The sequence below is a fragment of the Cygnus atratus genome, chromosome 2 (genome assembly GCF_013377495.2).
Source record: "Cygnus atratus isolate AKBS03 ecotype Queensland, Australia chromosome 2, CAtr_DNAZoo_HiC_assembly, whole genome shotgun sequence".
In the NCBI taxonomy this organism is placed as follows: Eukaryota; Metazoa; Chordata; class Aves; order Anseriformes; family Anatidae; genus Cygnus; species Cygnus atratus.
The window spans coordinates 115,025,547-115,040,824 of record NC_066363.1 but is presented as its reverse complement, the minus strand read 5'-3'; the positions used below and the strand labels follow the sequence as shown (position 1 = coordinate 115,040,824).

General features: G+C 42.3%; 1 protein-coding gene and 1 long non-coding RNA gene across 9 annotated transcripts in view; one reads left to right on the top strand and one right to left on the bottom strand.

Moving 5' to 3' along the window:
• LOC118251216 (uncharacterized) overlaps positions 1–14,843 on the bottom strand; it is a 28,595-nt gene extending 13,752 nt beyond the window's left edge. For 3 of the 7 annotated variants that reach the window (XR_004779714.1, XR_007707811.1, XR_004779712.2), the window contains exons 1-3: positions 14,570–14,843; positions 8,225–8,315; positions 1,221–1,344 (exon numbers count right to left, since the gene is read on the bottom strand). This is a non-coding gene — a long non-coding RNA (uncharacterized LOC118251216). The remainder of the gene's footprint in view (positions 1–1,220; positions 1,345–8,224; positions 8,316–14,569) is intronic. The other 4 variants (XR_004779715.1, XR_004779713.2, XR_007707810.1 and 1 more) reach the window with 3 other exon arrangements.
• Positions 14,844–14,855: 12 nt separating this feature from the next.
• LOC118251215 (ras-related protein Rab-10-like) overlaps positions 14,856–15,278 on the top strand; it is a 30,599-nt gene continuing 30,176 nt past the window's right edge. The window contains exon 1 of one of the 2 annotated variants that reach the window (XM_035553133.2): positions 14,856–15,102. In XM_035553133.2, coding sequence (XP_035409026.1) covers positions 14,946–15,102 — 157 coding nt within the window. In that variant the 5' untranslated portion in view covers positions 14,856–14,945. The remainder of the gene's footprint in view (positions 15,103–15,278) is intronic. The other variant, XM_035553132.2, reaches the window with a different exon arrangement.

Below are 15,278 nucleotides of genomic sequence, written 5' to 3'. Positions count from 1 at the left end.
ATCAGGTACAGTCTGGATCCTAATTCTGCCCTTCAAAGTGTTTGCAGCTCCCTCAGCGTGCTGTCTGCTGCAAATTTAGCAAGCATGCTCTTTATTTCACCAGCAATGCTGTTATTGAAATTTATTCTGAATGAATATTCAACTCAGTATTACCAGGTCCGTGGCAGACCTCTGGGATATTCCCCCGTGAACCAGGCTCCAGTTTGGCAGTGAACCATTAATAACCATACCCTTTAGGTTTCAGAATGGTTTAGAACTGACTTATCTAGACCATATCTCCCTTACATACTCAAGGGGATTCCATATGTAGCCATTGCAAAAGCTTCGCCAAAGCTGTGATTTATGGACTCTGTTCCTTCTTCCCTAATACACAAGTCTTGTTATCCCGTCATAGCAGGAAATTAGGCTGGTTTAGTACAATTTGTATACTTGAATAACCCAATTTGTCTTTGCAGCTAGTTTGATTATTTGTTCTATAAGTCTCTGGCTCTTCCTTTCCCTGCTTTCTAAAGATAAACCTTGTATTTATCATTTTCCAGGCTTATCCCATGTAACTTCCCTGCTACGTGCTTCATTATTTGTTTTCATCTCTAGGTTATTTAGAAGGTGAGATTTGGTCAGCCTCTCTGCAGTACTCTTTTGAGCTGACATACTCTTACGGCCTGTGTAATGTGTGTTACATGTGGCTCCCGAAGAGCTTTGAAGCACTCCTTCAGTGCTGACTGCTCTTATTTCAGAGAAAATATTGTGGACAAACACTTCTGGATAAACTACAGCCATACTTGCCTCAGTCTCCACAACCACAGCACCACCATTGACTTGTCAGCACTGCTTTGGTTAGCCACAACCTGAAGCAGTCTGGGGTAATTTTGTTCCTCAACTTAAACAGCCACAAACTCGAAATTGTTTAAACAAAGTCATCTCTGGGATATGTCACTTCCCAGATCTTGATTTAATTTAAGAAAAGTCATGCCCCTAACATAGTACAAACAATTGCAGATTGCAAACAACCGCAGAGTCGGCTTTCACAGTCTGCTTCAGTTCTCCCTCTAACTCACCAGTTGTTCCCCATACGTGGTGCTGGGGAACAGGCCTGTGTAGTGGAGAGGAAAAGCAGTGAAGCAGGACAGTGAACAGGTGACAAACCAAGTCTCAGGCAGGAAGACTGGGAATACAAAATTACAGTCCTGCATGTAGATGTCAGTCCATCATACGCTTACCGTGAAGCCCCTGCTCATCCAGAGGAGCACATCAGGTATCAGTGCTGAGGCTCAGCTGCATAGCATCCTCCCCTTCCTTCCAGCCCTCATGTCACCCATCCTGGCTTCTCCCACCTCTTTGGCCCTGTGAAGCATAATGTTAGCAAGATAAGCAGGGTGGAAACCTCAGGAAGGGTGTTGGGAGATGACAGATGAGGCAGCTGTGAAAACAGTGTAATCAGCATTGTGCAGAGTAGGAAAGAGGGAATATGCATGTGACTGGACAGCACAAAAAGTAGTTCTTGGCCATTCTACTTTCAGAAAGTCCTAACAGTGACCTCAAAATTCCTGATGTGCAAATAACCACCAAAGGATAACAAAACAAACAAACAAACAAACAAAAAATCTCTCCAAAAACATTAGTTTGATACTGTTTGAATATTCTGTGCCAATATTCAAACTTAACAGGCAAACTGCAAAGAGAAACGTTTTAGAAATGCAAACTTAGTTCTTTGTTTTATGTTGAAAAGGGAAGTGAGCTTGTCATAAAGTTGCACAATCTGTGTGCCCCACTGTAGGAGTTTTGCAGAACAATCCATATGGGCCTTTCTCACCTTTTTTTTTTTTTTTTTTTCTCCCAAAATAACATTTAATTGTTTGATCAATATTTCAAATGTTGTGCCAAATCACTCTTTTGCCTTTGCAGGGGGAGGGTAGGAAGGGGGAGGCGGGTTGTAGACCTGGATGGAAGTTTGATTTGTTTTAACTGTAAATCAAAGCAAATGTTCTTGATTTAAAACAGAGCTTGTACTTAAGAGAGGCATGTCTTCAGGATGATGAAGCTGAGTTAGAACTGAGCATTGATCATTTTCACTTTGTGACATAAATGCATCCTCTGTTATGTGTCTCTTCAATGGGTATTAAACATTCATGTTCATATAGCTTTCCTCCCCTCCATATCTTCCCCCAACACTTTTTTTTTTTTACTTTTTTTAGTGGGGAAGAGGAAGACGTCTTCTATGTTCCTTAAGAAGCTGTAGAGGCCAAAAGACTATTTATTTATTCCTGTTTATTCTACAGTTACTGTTCTAATAGCTCATCAGAGGGTGTGAGCTACTTAATTACATTTCACCTTCATAGAGTGTTTTATTTCAAAGAACAGCATGAGAATGTTAATACTCAAAGTAAGGCTAACTGGCTTATCTACCAAATAATAAAACATGGGATAAATGTTTAAATTTTCTCAAGTTTCTTTCACCCTTGAAGGACATTTCAGACACTCTTACTCCAGACTCCCAAGGAACTGTAACCAAACTCCCAGAATTTGGGACTGTAACTACCCAGCCAAATTTCCACATTCTTCAGTTCCAAGGCCTCCTCTAGGCCTTTCCTGGATATTTGATTAACAATTAAAAAGCCATCTACAACAAACACTGGCTTGAAAATACTCCTGGGGAAAAGCTCTGCACTGAACCATCTGGGACTCAACCTCTCTTCAAGGCTGGGGTGGCCACTGGCTCAGCACAGTTGGTGAGCTCAGGCTCCTTGTCTCATGTGGGTTTTGTGGCCCACCTGGGCTCCCTGTGGTGGCACAGCACGGACCAAAACCCTCAGAGCACTGTATTGTACAGGGATGCTCCTGCCACCTGCCCTGCCTACTGCAACAGGAGTGGAGCTGATGGCAGCTGTCAGAGGCTTCGTGATTGCCTGAGGCCATGTCTGCACAAGAGGACTTTCTCAGTCCCTGCAGTGGCACCAGTGCTTCAGGACTGAGCACTTCTTTTCTGTGGGACTGCACTTCAGGACCTGAGGAACACCAAGCCTGCAGAACTGGGTTGAGACAACTCTTTTCCCCTCACTGACAAAACCCTTCAGTCACTGCCACAATCTTGCTCTTAGCTCTGGCTGCATCATTACTGGGTGTCAGAGGTGATGAGTTAGAAAGGGCAAAACCTCACGCTGTAGGTGCATAATTTCTGGTTGTTTTGTTTTGTTTTGTTTCACTTCATTTTCATAAGCATCAGCACAACCAGCCTTGTCACAGAGGTGGCTCGGGGAAGGGGCTGGTGGCTGGTGCCCAGGCAGCTCCTGTGGCACCCCTCATGCCAATTCCACTGACATCTTAATGTGGTATCCGAATTACCTCGAAAACAGAATCAAAACAAACGTGGTTGCTGCGGATGCATGTGGGCAAAATCATTGTCTTTCACCATGGCAAGTTGGAGGTGATCATAGAATCATTAAGGCTGGAAAAGACCTTCAAGATCATCTGGTCCAACCATCACCCTACCACCAATGTCACCCACTAAACCATGTCCCTAAGCACCAGGCCCAACCTTCCCTTGAACACCCCCAGGGACAGGTTTATATATATGTATATAAACTTATCCACCATCCCAGGCACTGGCACTAAAGGGCCTACAGCTGGATAAGTGATGGCAAGCAGAAAACGCGCTGCGACCACCGCAACCATCTCAGCCCTGAGAGGAGCACCGCATGGGCCCGGCAGTCTGTGACTGGATGCAGGCTCCAGGGCCTTTCCCTGACAGAAACTCCAAGCACGAGGAAGCCCCTGCACTTGCGTGGCTCACCTGAGGTAACACAGCGTTATCCAAGGTACAGAAAGCTTCATCAACTTCTAAAAAACTCTCGGCATATTTAAATTGCTTTTTTAAAGTTGCAACTTTAAACATAAGTTTAAACATAAGCATAAGTTTAAACATTCAAGCATAAGTTTAAACATAAGTTCAAACATAAGTTTACAAAAAAAATCTAAGCCAAGAGCTTAACATTTTGAAATATTTTACGTTTTTGAAAGGCTCAAGTGCTACAATTTACTAACTAATTTTATCTGCTTCCAAAGGTAGCCTTAAGTAAAAATTACAAAATAATTGAATAATAACTTGAAAATCGGTCTCCCTGACAACTACCTATGACTCGAAGTTGTTTCGGTGGAAATATTATCATATATGAAATAAATAAATTGCATTCATACTAACCAGACACTGTCTCAGAAATATTAGTTGCCCAAATGGTGCAGGCAATGATCACAGAAAAAAAAAAAAAAAAAAAGGACTTCCGACAATCGGACTAAGCCAAAGAAAAATAAGAAAGAAGAGAGACCATACCAAATTAAAAAGTAGAGAAAGACATGAGGAATGAAATATATCCCACACAAATGCTGCATTTCAAGGGCTGAAGTTCTCACATCCAGAATCTCTGCTTCGGACCAGTGAGGAATGACCGAGGGATATAACCAGGGGGTTCCAGAAGAGTTAATTTCTGTCTTTCTAGCAGATTACAATTTCATTTTTACAGAACTGTCAAATTCTTCAAATTCTTCTGTGTCGACAAAATATATTTCTGTTTAGCTGAATCATGCAGAACAATCCCAATATGTCTTCTTTTCAGGGCTGGTTTTTGCAGCCAGTGCTTTTATGGGACTTAGATGAGTTTTTGGTGATTCATAGTACTTAAACTACTCAAGAGCACTTTTTCAATTGGAAAATTCACTTGAAGTAAATGCATCATCAGCACGATTGTCCATGCATGAAAGAACTACAAGCAAAACAATGAGCACCATTTTTTAAAACCTACACTTAAGCCAAGAAAAACAGTTATCATGAACTATTAAAAGACCTTATTTTTCAGTTTCCATGAATCTCTCATGGAAAACATGGGTTATCCTTGTCTCTGCATCTCTTATGCTGAGAATCCTAAATTGCAAATGAAAAAAATATAATGTGCACATTGTTTTGGAGTCGTTAACATGATACATAGCAACATAAATTACATTATCTACCACAGATTTAGCTGATACTGATTTAGCCTTATTCTTACAGCAGTCGTTTCTAGGAAGAACCTTATACGATCTAGGCATTGAATACTCATATTGTTCTTTACCATGCTTTCAGAATGCTAAATAAGCTGATATTTAAATTTTTAAGGATTAATGGAAGATGCACTGCTATCTGCCAAGCAGTCTGTGGGTTTGAAGAACATGTCAGTTACTCAAATGAAAGTGGACTTCTGCATTTTTGACATTTATCTGAAGGAAAAAATTCTGCAGGTGCTGTGTGTGCATGTGCCTATATTGCATTTTCACAGATGATTTGATAGTGGTACTTCCAAAACGTTTTTATTCCTAATAGCATCAATGCAATCTTTCACTCTTACTCCATCGTGGCAGTGTTTATTTATTTATTCACTTAAATAGATTTATATGATACATAAGAAAGGTCTAGCCACAACCCTGTGTGCTTTTGATATACAGCAAAATACAGTCAAAGTGGTGAAAACAAGTCTAAAACTAGCAGCATCCATTAAATCAGAAAACAGTCATCTAAAAATCAAATAAAAACTATTCCACTGTTTTTTTGTTTGGCTGATTGTTGTCCCTCCGTCCCTCCCTCCCCCCTCCTTCCCTCCCCCCCCATATAATAAATATTCCAGTGGCAAAGTCGTCAGCAGACATGTTTTCTACAAGAAAAGACCAGGATAGGTGATTGTTAGGCTGATGTTTTCAGGTGCATAAGTAAGAGCACTTTCAGATTTTGCTTCTCATGGCCAGCTTTACCTGGAAGTCAGACATAGGACAATTAGCTAACAAAAAACTGAGAGCAGGCACGAAGACAGGCAGTGATGCTGTTTACCAGGATACTTTCATTTAAGGAGATAATGGGAGATAAATATGGGAGGTAACTTTCAATGTGCCAACCAAAATAAAGCATAATTTTAGCCCTAAACTATCTTTTATAATACACACACATCAGCATAAGCTCAAAATAAACTGAATTGCTGAAATAAATAAATTGCTGTAGTTGTCTGAGTCAAAGGGATTCATGTGGCTATAGATTACTCATACTATACCTTAAATTAACTTTGCGTTTTGAAACGTCCATAAAGCCCAACTAGGGCAACTTGAGGTCGTAAAAATCTCAGTACTGCCATAAACTTCTTGATGGGTGCAAGAAATGTATAAAACTGTTAGCTTTTTTCCCTTTTCATTTCTGCGTCTCTTATACTATGAACTTAATATGCTTTAAACTCCTATGAGGTAGTACCTTTAGTGGGGATGGAAAAGACAAGGTAGGCAAAGAAGGAAAGAGGAGAGGGTGTGAAGAGGGAAAAAGATCAGGAAGTCACTGAAAATGCTGGGTTGTGAGACTATTGAATGCCTCCCCCTTCTGTACATCAGTCTTCTAATTCTATCCATACAGCTGAGAAATTAGCAAGCATTATTTCTTTCCCTATGAAGTATTAGAATGAATCCTTCCTGTTTGTAACTAAAGTATTTCTCTCTGCCTCAGTTGTCTTTCACTTTGGTTACGGAAATCCTCCTATCTTTCATTTATTCATATTACTTCTCTTCAATCAGCTGAAATTGCCTGTCACTGTGATCACTGCAGTGCTTGTTTTGAACACACTGAGGAACTCTCCCTGGTTTATCAGCTTTGACTTCTTGACTTTGCCTCCACAGAACTGGTCAGTGCCTCTAACTTGCCCTGTTCTCACAACCCTTTCCATTCTACTGCTAACAGTACTTTCTATGCAAAATATTCTCCTTTCTCCAGTTCATTAAGCCACTCACCTACCAAATCCCTCCTAAAATAATCACTGCTTTCACTATGGCCAGAGGAACGCGTTAATAACACATGTATATTTTAATAACGCTTCCCGGTCCCTCTGAAATAATCAAGGGCAAATAGCCCTTATGGCTTTCTGCTCCGCTGAGCTCTCATCTCCCCTGCATCCTTCCTGCAGCCGCATGCCTGGATGTGGCCAGCGTGCTTCGCTTGGCTCTGACCTGCTCCGCTCTTACACACACGCAGCTTTGTCTCGAATGTACCACAGCCCCTTGTCTCTGGGTTTCAGCCCGTAAACTGTATAATCATGAGAAGTGTTCATTTCTTCTTGTAGACCTGAGCACGTTCTAAACACCGAGGAGACAATATTAATGTGCACTGCATGCCTATTACAGAACCAGGCTGAATTCCTTGCATTTAACTCTTTTAACTACTCAGATTCATTTGCCTTACAAATAAACTGTATTTTGTAAAGTTTTGCAGCAGTACTTCTAGAAAGTGTCTTCCATTACTTTGGAGCCAATATAATTTATTTAACCATCTAATAAAATTGGTATTACAGAGTAAAGAATCGGGCCTGTGATACTCCCATAAACGTTCTGTGAAAACCTCAACCACTTTTCTATCAATTTATCATGGTAACACACAGTTTCACCAGTATTAGTTAAATAGTTGTATTTGAGTTTTCTCTTGTAGTAGTTTCCTTATTTATCATTTTCAAGATGAATATGATCCTGGAAATACCCAAAGAAGCCCTGCATCAAATAATCGTGTTAGCATTTCTCTCTGAAAAGATATTTTCTCCCACAAAACTAACACTCACCAAATGTTTAAGGTCTGGTTGTTCCAAATGAATCCTGTTGTTGCTACAATATGTTTCAAGTTTTGTTTCAAAGAGTCACAAAATGCTTATTTGGTAATGTGTAACAAAACACTTCAATTTTATTAAATACAGAGAACAGAGTGCAGGCCTTAGGAGGAACAACCTAACTAACTTCCCTAGAAACTTGGATAAAACAGAAGCTGCTAAATCACATCCCAGAGATGGGCAAAGTATGTACCTAAAAAAAGGCTAAGAGTGAAAATGCAAAATTATAGACAATTGGTCCCCTTTCAACACCCAAGAGACCAGGATAAATATTTTTTTAGGGGTGAAAACTTAGTTTTGCCAAGGACAAGTCCTATGAAACCCTACTTCCTTTTCCAATATGGTAACTGGCCACTTGAATAGGATGGCACCCCAGTCAATACTCCTTGTATTTTTGTGTGGTTTTACATGCACTCTGATGATATTCCTAGTGGCAAAAAAAAAAAAAAAAAAAAAAGCAAATATGATATAATATATATGAGAGGTACATATATTGCTTGAGACACCTGAAAGACTTATCAGCGGTGCGGTGTGGTGTGGGAACTCCCGAGTGTGTAATTGGAAGTGCTCACCAGGGCTGTGCAGCGGCTGCTGGAGCAGCTCACTCCTGACGATGGGCAACTGGCTGCTCCGAGACGCTGCTCTTGCTGCTCAAGGAAGCACCTGCGCAGAGATAATTATTGGTAACCTACCGTATGGAAAATTTCAAACGCTTCTATCCAATAAAAGTATAGCAATTTCTGGTAAATACATTTTTTAAAGAATTAGTTTCTAATAGGTTATTTTCTAAAGCTGTATGTAGGCAGCAAAATTAATTACAGAATTTCTGAGGATCAATCTCCTTCCATTTAGCATTTGTGCAGCTAGATAGCTTCTGAGGTTCCTATAAATGAATTTAGAAATGTAACACTAAACAATGATTTTGAAAATCTTTTGACAGATAACTAACCAACGACCCACAGAGAGCACGGTTTAGAGCAACAGGGAAGTCGAAGTGACTCTGGAAGAAGTGCGTTCGTTTAAAGCTCGCACTTCTCAGGCTGTTCAGTGAGCAAGGCTGACAGTGAGTGAGTGACTGACAGCTGTCCATCACTGAGACACCAGAACTGGTCAGAAGTTTCAGTTTTCACTTACCACGTCCCGATATTTCAATATTACAGGTGAGGCAGGCTCAAGCTAAGGAAAAAATAACATTTGTGCCCCTACCTACCATAATGTTGTGATTTTTTCTGCGTGAACCTCAGGTATAAACAGATTTTTATTAACTAGCAGTCGTCATGCTCTCCTAAGACAGCTATTCCTTCTGCTGCTCCAGATTTTTAAAAAATCATACATTGCAAGAGGAGCTGCAGAAGAAAGACTACTTTTTTTCTAACATGGAAACTATAAAAGCCGTTCTTGAAGCTGCTATTAGCAATTCCCTAAATATCTGTAAGTAACAACTTTTGTGGGCCCAAGAGCAATGGTGTTGAGGCAAGACTGAGGGCAACATTTTTTTTGGTCTAAATTCTAAGTTTTTGAAGAGGTCGGGACCCCTGATGTAAGGCTTGCATTATTTTATTTTGTTCTGCTAATATCTGTCCTTATCCCTAGGTCAGAACTGTGACTTTGAACCAGGAGGTATCAAGAGATAGGTTAAGTGAGGGTAATAAGCTAACCCAACAAGTAACGATGACTTCTATTATTAAAGAAAATAAAATGAAAAGACCCTACAACTCCAAAACAGGACATAAGCAGCTATAGAAAACATGTATCTCATTGTAATCACTTTTTCAACAGTTTTCATCAGTAACCCCACATTTGAGTCATTCTGACTGAGAGATGCACTGTTCTCTGACGAAATCTTAAACATTATACTCCAATTATGCTCCAGTTTAAGAATGAATCCTGTCTCCTAAATAACTAAGATACTTTACAGTTGGCCCAGAAATTTAATTTAGGGATTAGTGAACCCTGTTTTGCCTAACACGAATAATTTACCTCACTTTTGTCCACTCAGAAGTGATTTTATCTTAACACTAATGAAACCAAAGAGTTTCACTTTTGTCACTTAACAGAACCTATTCAGTGAGTAATCTTGGTACGAGCAGTGATTATAACTGAGGATTTAAAATCCAAATTAAACCTTGCTCTTTCTTCTCATTACCATTTTTAGCTTAGACCTTCAGCTCAGGGAAAAGTATATGAATATGCTGCTAATATGTTTAATTGAATTAGTATTCAAACTGGCTGGATAGCCGGGCCCAGAGAGTTGTGGTGAATGGAGTCAAATCTGGTTGGAGGCCGGTCACTAGTGGTGTCCCCCAGGGCTCAGTGCTGGGGCCGGTCCTCTTTAATATCTTTATCGATGATCTGGATGAGGGCGTCCAGTGCACCCTCAGTAAGTTTGCAGATGACACCAAGCTAAGTGCGTGTGTCGATCTGCTCGAGGGCAGGAAGGCTCTGCAGGAGGATCTGGATAGGCTGGACCGATGGGCTGAGGCCAACTGTATGAAGTTCAACAAGGCCAAGTGCCGGGTCCTGCACCTGGGGCGCAACAACCCCAAGCAGAGCTACAGGCTGGGAGATGAGTGGTTGGAAAGCTGCCTGGCCGAGAAGGACCTGGGAGTACTGGTTGATAGGCAGCTGAATATGAGCCAGCAGTGTGCTCAGGTGGCCAAGAAGGCCAACAGCATCCTGGCCTGTATAAGAAGCAGTGTGGCCAGCAGGTCTAGGGAGGTGATTGTGCCCCTGTACTCGGCTCTGGTGAGGCCACACCTCGAGTACTGTGTTCAGTTTTGGGCCCCTCGCTACAGGAAGGACATGGACGTGCTCGAGCGAGTCCAGAGAAGGGCGACCAAGCTGGTGAGGGGTCTGGAGAACAAGTCTTACGAGGAGCGGCTGAGGGAGCTGGGCTTGTTCAGCCTGGAGAAGAGGAGGCTCAGGGGCGACCTTATCGCTCTCTACAGTTACCTTAAAGGAAGCTGTAGTGAGGTGGGGGTTGGTCTGTTCTCCCACGTGCCTGGTGACAGGACGAGGGGGAATGGGCGAAAGTTGCGACAGGGGAGTTTTAGGTTGGATGTTAGGAAGTACTTCTTTACCGAAAGGGTTATTAAGCATTGGAACGGGCTGCCCAGGGAGGTGGTGGAGTCACCATCCCTGGAGGTCTTTAAAAGGCGTTTAGATGTAGAGCTTAGCGATATGGTTTAGTGGAGTACTTAGTGTTAGGTCGGAGGTTGGACTCGATGATCTTGAGGTCTCTTCCAACCTAGAAATCTGTGTCTGTGTCTGTGTCTATTCTAATATTACACCAAAATAATTTCAAATGGAAATAATATTTAACCTCTTTGCAATACTTGGTAAGCTTTATTTCGTTAAGGAGGCTGTGGCATCTGTAATGGTCCCATTAGGTTTCAAAAACAGTGCTGTACTCAAATGCTGCTGTTTCTTGAGCCTTGGTTTATAGTTTTATAGCTACCTTTTTTTTTTTTCTTTTTTTTTTCTTTTTTTTTTCCCCCTTAGTAATGGTTTCTTGCAAGAATGTCCAAGCAAGCTCAGTGACAAGATTATGCTGGATGTTTTGCATGAAATATGCTGCTGAATCTCTCTGGTTCCTCCCTACGTTCAGAGCAAGTTACAGTACTTTCTGTAACTGCAGTGAAAAGTTAGCCCACCTTTTGCAGCCATTTGGCTATATTAAAAATCAGCTATTGTAACAAGTCACTGGCTCATCATAAGAGACTGGTGTTAGTGCACATTCTGTGTAGCAGGAAACAGTAAGGCAAACTAGGAGGTGAAGCCCAAAATTTGTGTAAGCACTCTGAGAAAATGCCAGAAGCCCGCTGTTACTATGGGAGTAAACTAAGATAAACCTATACCGAACCTTTCCTATAAGAAACAAAAATATAAGTATCATATGTATAAAAGTAATACTAACCATTCACAAGTATTTAATGAAAAATGAAAGCAATGTCATGATAATCTAACATTTTATAAAACTAATTTCTAATAATTCTAGTCATTTTTCTGTGTTAAAATGAAAAGCTCTCCCATTAAAATTCTATTAAAAAATCTGCTGATATTATTATTACTATTTATCACATTATTGGAAAGATAGCGTCAAAGAAATGTACGTAACCAGTCCAGAAAAAGAGATGAATGAGAGGAAAAGACATCCTTTTCCAAGGATATCTCAAAGTACATCACCACAACTTTATTTTGTGCTTTGCACTGATTGTCTTGTAGCTGTACACTCATTATTTTCAAGTCATTAGCTTCATTAAACTAACTTTACTTATGACTAGTTCAATAAATTCAGTAACTTCACATAGTTTACAAAGATGTGGAACATTTTATAAGGTATGAACATGTATTTTAAAATAAATGAGATTTAATTCATTTCATGGTAGCTTTTCAAGGAGCTAACTTTTAAATTGTTTTAGTCGGTGGTAAGAGATGGAAAGACTGTCCCCTTGTGGATAGGAATGTGAGGAAAGTTATAGTGCAGTCCACTGACAGCAATGGTAACCTTGGGCATTAGGCGGTTCATTAAGAAATTAATTAGAATTCAGCCTTGTATATTGCTCATAAATCAACACTCGAATGTACAAAATTTCTGGAGATACTTTTAATTTAAATAGGTTGGTGTGACAGACAACACAGGGTACAGGCTGAGCTAGTGTAACATCACTGCTAACACCATCAGTCCACGCTATCATCTAAACCTAACTGCTTCAGGCAGCTGCAGCGTTACTCTCCTTTGGAGAAGGCAGTTTCGTGGACAACAGCTTCAGGGCTGAGAACTGGAGAAGGCTCCACCATAAAGACAAAGTCTTCAGGTATATCTCTAAACTAATGTGCTGCCCACACAGGCGTGCCATGCATCATGTCAGTGCACCAGGCTACATGGCAGAGCACTCACCAGCCTTGTCCTCGCTTCTGCAGCCCCTCTGGCAGCTTCTGGCATGGCTCTGTTCAACGATTCTCGGTTCTCGATTCTCAGGAGGATTTGCCTGGAGGCTTTTAGCACACCACTGAACTGAGGTGCTGGGTAGGCACTGATCCAGAAACCAAGGTGAAAGGCCCTACCTTTCTGCACTTCTGGGCAGCTCTGTAGAAGCACTTTTAGCCACTCTGACCATTTAGCAGAGGCACTTGTGGTCTTACAGATTCCTCACTTTTGATCAATGCTGCCCCTGGAAAGCTATGGATCTAGCACAGGTGGATTAAATTCTTCTGCTTCTGGGCAAATTTGCTACAATGCAGCAAGGTAGTTTTACTGCAGGGTGGCAGGGGAATTCCCATCCCAATCCCTGCCAGACATGAGGTGGAAGTACCGAAGTGGTATTGATTCACAGCCAGAGACATAGCTGGTGTTGCAAATGGTAAATTATCCATAAATCATAGAATCATGTTACAGATTCCCCATACACATCATCATCTCTGATCCATGACAGCTACCAATCCATGATGCTAGAACCCCTCGATAGTTCAGATTTGGGACAATCAACAGTAGCTTCAAATCTCTGAATGAAGAAGCAGAACTTTACAAATCTGCTTAGATAGCAGGGGATGTTTCTCATAGGAAGTATTTTGGTTCATGAAGTCTAATTTTCCCCTATTGCTGGCAGTTATAACATCCTTTATAGGCCCATCATGTTCCGTCTATCAAGATTTTTCCTCCTGCTTACCTCAGCTGAAAGAATGTTCTGTAATATCACTAGAAACCACATACTTTTTAGTTCAGCCACATTCATGGTCACTGTGTATCTACTCATTCTATTAGCCTTTTGTTTAAACAGCTTTTTTTTTTCCTTTTTTTTTCTTTTTTTTTCTTTTTTTTTTCTCATCCTTATTGTTTAATCCCTGATAGACAGGAATCCTGTTCTCCTCAAGCCTTCATTTTGTTGAACAAGTCACATACTTGCAGCTTTATTGTACTGCAAGAGCTCCACAAATGCTTTCATCATATGACCATGCCAGATGAAAGTATCCCATAAGGACTTTTCCCAGAAATGTCATTCAAGAAGGTCTTATCAACACACAGTATTTTTCTGTCCCCAATGGGAACACTTTGACTGATACTTTCTTTGGCAGTGGTAGCTTTATACACAGTCATGTCTCAAAAATGACTCATGAAAAGACCAGCTAACTCAGCAGTTGTTTTTATCAGTCATTTCCTACTGCTTATTTGATAATTATAGCATAAATTCTCATTCTTCTAGCAATCACAGAAACTGCACAGATCAAGAAACAAGCTTTCGCTCCCCGTTAGAGATCTGCTACCACAAAGTCCTAAAGGTTTGTGGTGAACCAGTTTGATACTGGCAAGCAGAGATGCAGGTTTGTATGTGGTTCAGAGCGGGCCGATGGGGCCTTTGATAAGAAGACTTCCCAAACTGTGCTTTGGGGAGCTCACAGAGTCATTGATTTGTCCTCCACAAAAAGTGAGTGTGCTGAACCTGATGCTCGGTGATACGTGAATTGATTGCAGGTTGCTTGAAGGATTGAAGATGAAAATGCCTGAGGAGTTACTACAGGCTTAGATAAAGACAAATATTTGTAACCTGCTGTTAGCACTTTTAGTTCAAAGCATGTCCCACTCCTAAATCTATCACACCAGTTTAGCAAGTGGCTAAGGGCCTTACTATTTGGACAGTATGGGAGTTGAAACATCCAGACACAAACAGCAAATCTACATGGTAGGTATATGTTTGTTCTTTATACCACAAGTCACCGTGCCAGACAAATTGAAAGTGAAAGAGATGAAATTCTTTCAACATTATTTGCTCTGTCTCTAACGCTAGGAAGTAAAGACAAACCAGACTGTTTATTTCTGTGCTTCATTGAGGAAGTGTTACGGCGCATTGTGAAAGTTCCTTCTTTCATCCCGTGGTGAAACTACATGAAAAACAAAACAAAACAAAAAATCACAGTACCTATGCAGAATTTCTTAATGCTCTTTCAAGGCAGTACCTGAAGCCCAGCATATGTAAGGCTGTGTGGTATCGGTAGGAGTTTTAACACGGTCCTGCTCCAGAGTCCAGCCTCGCGACGGAGGCACCACACCAATGGCCGGCCCCAAATCCGGCAGAGGGGCACTGATGCAGGCCGAGGGCGAAATCCGGCGGGGTGGATGAGCACAGTCAGCCCGGTCCCAGCCCGACCTCCCCGCCTCTCCCGGCCCTCCTCACGGCCCGGCTCGGCCCCCAGCCGCTGACGGCCTCGGCGGGCGGAGGGACGCCGGTGCCCGCCCCCGTGGCGGCGGGGTGGCCGCAGAGCTGCGGCCGCGGCCCCGCACGGCCCGACCGTGCCATGGCGGTGCTGGGGCAGGGCGCGGCGGCGGGGAAGCCGGCGCTGCTGGTCAAAGTGGTGATGGCCGGGGAGTCCTGCGTGGGGAAGACCTCCATCGTGCGGAGGTACACGGAGCCCGGCGCGGCTGCCTCCTCCTCCTCCTACCTGGCCACGATCGGTGAGTGCCCTCCCGCCCCGGGCCTGTCCCGCAGCCCCGAGCCCGGCCCTGGTCCCGTTTCGCCGCCCCCCGGCGCCCCGCCGGCCCCTCGGGGCTCGCCGCAGGTGCTGGTGGCCGAGGGGAGAGGCGCTGTCCCCGCACCGCCCCGCTGCCCGGCCCCAGCCCTGCCGGGGGCA